Source organism: Leguminivora glycinivorella, chromosome 18, assembly GCF_023078275.1.
Source record: "Leguminivora glycinivorella isolate SPB_JAAS2020 chromosome 18, LegGlyc_1.1, whole genome shotgun sequence".
NCBI lineage: Eukaryota > Metazoa > Arthropoda > Insecta > Lepidoptera > Tortricidae > Leguminivora > Leguminivora glycinivorella.
In genome coordinates, this window is record NC_062988.1 from 11,367,117 (window position 1) to 11,371,334 (window position 4,218).

Sequence of the window (4,218 nt, forward strand, 5' to 3'; positions counted from 1 at the left end):
AATGATACGCCCTATTTATGTCTAACTTGGAAAATATCTTTTTACCTGCCAATATGAACGTAAAATCATGTAATCTCGGTATTGGGTATCTATCAGGCTTAGTTTGTGCATTTAAGGCACGATAATCACCGCAAGGGCGAATTTCGCCGTTCTTTTTTGTTACAACCGTTAAAGGACTGGCCCGTTGACTTTTGCTAGGCCTACAAATGCCTAATTCCTGCATACGACGAAATTCCTCCTTAACTTTTTTATACCTGTCAGGTGGTAATGGTCTAGCCCGCGCGAATGTTGGTGCACCCGTCGTTTCGATATGGTGTACCACATTGTGTGTGGGTGTTTCCTTGTATGTCGGTGGCTTTGTTATGCTAGGAAACTGCAATAACAAATCATGATACGGGTGGTTACCATTGACAGTATTAATAGTTGGTTGGTTGCTACGTACGGTCGGTGCGGTTATATTAAGAAAAGTCACCAGATCATGCAATTTGCGATCAGTTAAATTTACTACTAACTTGTGATGACTCAAAAAATCGGCTCCCAGTATTGGCTGTTTAACGTCGGCTATAACAAATTCCCATTTGTACGGTCTACGTAACCTTAAATCTAACGTTAAAACTTTAACACCGTATGTTTTGATTTCTGAGCCATTTGCTGCAAACAGTTTTAGATCAGAGCACTCACCCGCACGTTGTTTGTTCTGCACTGGTAATAAGGAAATGTCAGCACCTGTGTCCACTAAAAAATGCAGTCCAGTGTTTAAGTCTGTTACGCATAAACGACGGCTTGGTTTGATAGTACAGATCTCCGTCCTAGTCGCACTCTGTACTATCTCCGCTAGTTTTCCTGTTGGTTGAGTACCCATGCGCAGGGTTGGCGACATTTGGTGGCGGCGGGACCGAATCGGAAATGGTAGTAACAAAGCCAATCTGGTCTCCTCTCGGCTTGGTTCCGGTGGCGTGACGTACTCCTTGGTCTGGACGCTGAACGACCTCCGCGTCCTCTCCTTCCGTAACTGCGACCTCTTGGCCTTGCCCGTTCCAAGTCCATCATTCTGACGCTTAACTTGGCAATCTCAGCGAGTATCACTGCTGTATCTGCGGTCCCTGAGGTGTTCGCTGCGGCTCTGTGCGCCTGACTCTGTGGTACTGCCGCTGCTGCCACGTTAGGGATTCTAGTGGCTTCCGATACGTCATCGGCGATGTTGGCCAGTGTGTCAAGATCGCTCTCCCTGGATGCTACCAAAACTGCGCGCACTGCCGTAGGTAGGTGATTCTGCCACATTATTCTCAGTGTGGCATCGGGGAAGCTGTCCTTAGCCAGGTTGCGCATCTTGGCCAATAGCTGGGATGGTTTTTGATCGCCCAGGTCCATTTCCCCGAGGACCTTCTCTACTTGCCTGTTTTTGGAATCTTCCAACATCTTCAAGAGCTTCGCCTTAAGCTCCTGATATCGGTTGGTGGCGGGCGGGTTTGTTAGAAAATCCGCCAGCCGCAGTATTACGTCCTTTGGCAGCTTCGACACCACCATGTCGAATTTGGCGTCGTCCCCTATCCGCTGTGGTGTTAATACTGCTTCCGTCCGGATGAACCAAACTCTGGGCTGGTCCACCCAGAAATCTGGTATCCGGCTCGACACTGAAATGGCTACCACATCGGTCGTTTCTGCTGCTGGTACATTGTCCGCGCCCGGTTGAGTCTCACTGCCCGAAGTTAATTTATTGGGATCCGGACTCATTTTTAATCACTTTAACTGTTTTTATTATTCACTGATCGTCCACTGATTCACGTCGGGAGGTCACCACTTTAGAAGTTATTTGTCCGCACTTCTATATTATAAGAGGTGATATATTGGTGTGGAATAATAAGCACTTTATAATTAACTCCGTATATTAAAATAACCAGTTAACGTTACAATGGTCGGAGTGAGACTGGCGTCTCGTTCTCACATTGAAAGGATATTGCTTTTGGCTAGTCAGCTCATATCGCGGTGCGCACGTACTTGAATATGAGCTGACATAGCTATACTGTTCCTACACATCTGTCAGTAGCAGCTCTTGTAAATCTTCGGCAAAATTCTTTCAAGGTGTGAAGCTTTAATTTAGTAAGCACAATATCAAACAAAGCTTCGCGATTAAAACTAGAACCTTGAGATTTTAGGATAACAAACAAGTCCAAGTTCGTAATAAGACTGTCCATGGTTTATGGTCGTATATGTTAGCGGTTAATAAGCTCAAGATGAACTAAAATATAAAATGTACCCCTTATCTATTTATTGCAAATACTAATGAACACCACCATAAACCATAAACTCTCATTCTTTTGTTAAATCCCTGGCAGCTGTTGCTTGAGGTGAGAAATCAGACGAAACTTATAGTTAGTCGATTTATTCCCAACTTATCAAAATTGGGACAGAGGCGTTAATGTTATGTACGGCGGTCGGGATACGGATGGGCAGCGTAACTGTGAGGTTGGAATATGGAATGTGAATGCTCTCGCCTTGCGGGAGTGCTTTTTATCTCGAGAGACAAACATGCCGCGCAGTGACTCTCACCTAATATCTAATTCGCAGCAAAGCCGTTCGTTGATAAATTTAATAGTTATATTTACTTCAAAACTGGCACGTTTAAGCTTTTTTGGGTGGCTTGATGTTGCGTGAACCACGATTTAGTCACGTACCTAGTAGACCAAAACATAAGAAAATTACCATAAGAAACTCATTTCAAAAGAACTAAGTTGTCTAACGTCATCTAATTTACGTGTCCAAAAGTGAATGTAACACTTTCCAGATGTTTATAAAACAATTTATTAAAAACTAAAACAATTTATTCAAAAATTGGAAAAGACCACAGAGTATACAATGTCAAATGAGGGTCGAGATAGATTGCAATATTTTATTGCAAATATTTTTAAAGAATAAGATGTTATTTTTACTGTTGCTTGTTACCGTCGATGCCTTTGACCTGCGCTCAGACAAACACTATACGGATTGCGCCAGTGTGCATTTGGCTTCGAAACCCGCATGCGAAAAATATACTAGTCACCAAATCATGAAAATCGCTCCCACTACGACAAAGACCACCGTTTTTAATAGTACAAATGCAATGACGACGCCCACCATCGCAGATAATCGGAACGGGACCGGTATTGGTTAGAATTGATGTTCGATATATATTTTTTTAAAAATAAAAAGGATGACGTCCGCACCCCACGATGGTCGGGGAGGGACTGGCGCGACTTGTGACCTTTTTCCACCGAAATTGCACTTTGTATGGAACGGGGACTTTGGGGACCGTTGGGTCTATATATTGGGCGATAGTTTCGCGCGCGAATCATTTCTATACCGACTGTTGTACAGAGAAGAGGTATATAAATATATTAAACATAATTTCTTACGCCAGTCTCTATAGAAAATAACGTTATAAATGGGCCGTGCCGACTCGCACTTGACCGTTTTCTCTGTTTGATGGATGCAAGTTTTTTTTTCAGCTCCGATGTCTGACCCGGGCTCGAGAAAATTTTCATTTTTTCCAGCGCTCGAGGTTCGGCATGGGATTGAGAAAATTTTAGTTTTTAATGGGATCAGAGGGCCGACCAATCAGAGGGCGCCACGTCACAGTGACGTCATTCGATACTTTGTCATGGTGCTATGGATGCAAGTTTTTTTCCAGCGCTCGAGGTTCGGCATGGGATTGAGAAAATTTTAGTTTTTAATGGGATCAGAGGGCCGACCAATCAGAGGGCGCCACGTCACAGTGACGTCATTCGATACTTTGTCATGGTAAAGGATGAAAACGGGCATGGTAAAGAATATACATAGGTATTAAATTAAAAAAATTAAAATTTAAAATTAAAATTATTTATTTCATAAATCACTGTTTACATGATGTAAGGTGATGGTATAAAATAGGTAAAGGATGAAAGAATAAAACTTAACTAATAACACTAACATAATAAATATTATTGTATTAAAGAGTAACTGAACTCAGCAAACTCAGAAAGCGGGCATGGTAAAGAATATAAAATATAAAAATACATTTTTTTTAATTTATTTATTCGCTAAAGACCTACAAAGGATATGAAAAAGTACATTTTGTTTTTTAAAAATTTATCAATACTTTTATTTATAAGAATGGATAACTCTAAACGTAACTAAAATAAAAACTTGTATACAAAATTTATTCATGAACATCGGTTTAAAGAAACTTGATTGTCTAAGAAA

At 41.5% G+C, this 4,218-nt stretch overlaps 1 protein-coding gene across 1 annotated transcript; it reads right to left on the bottom strand.

Moving 5' to 3' along the window:
* Positions 1-834: 834 nt before the first annotated feature.
* LOC125236133 lies at positions 835-1,734 on the bottom strand. The gene has a single exon (XM_048142833.1). It carries the CDS (start codon positions 1,732-1,734, stop codon positions 835-837), a length of 900 nt encoding a protein of 299 aa, XP_047998790.1.
* Between the last annotated feature and the right edge of the window lie 2,484 nt (positions 1,735-4,218).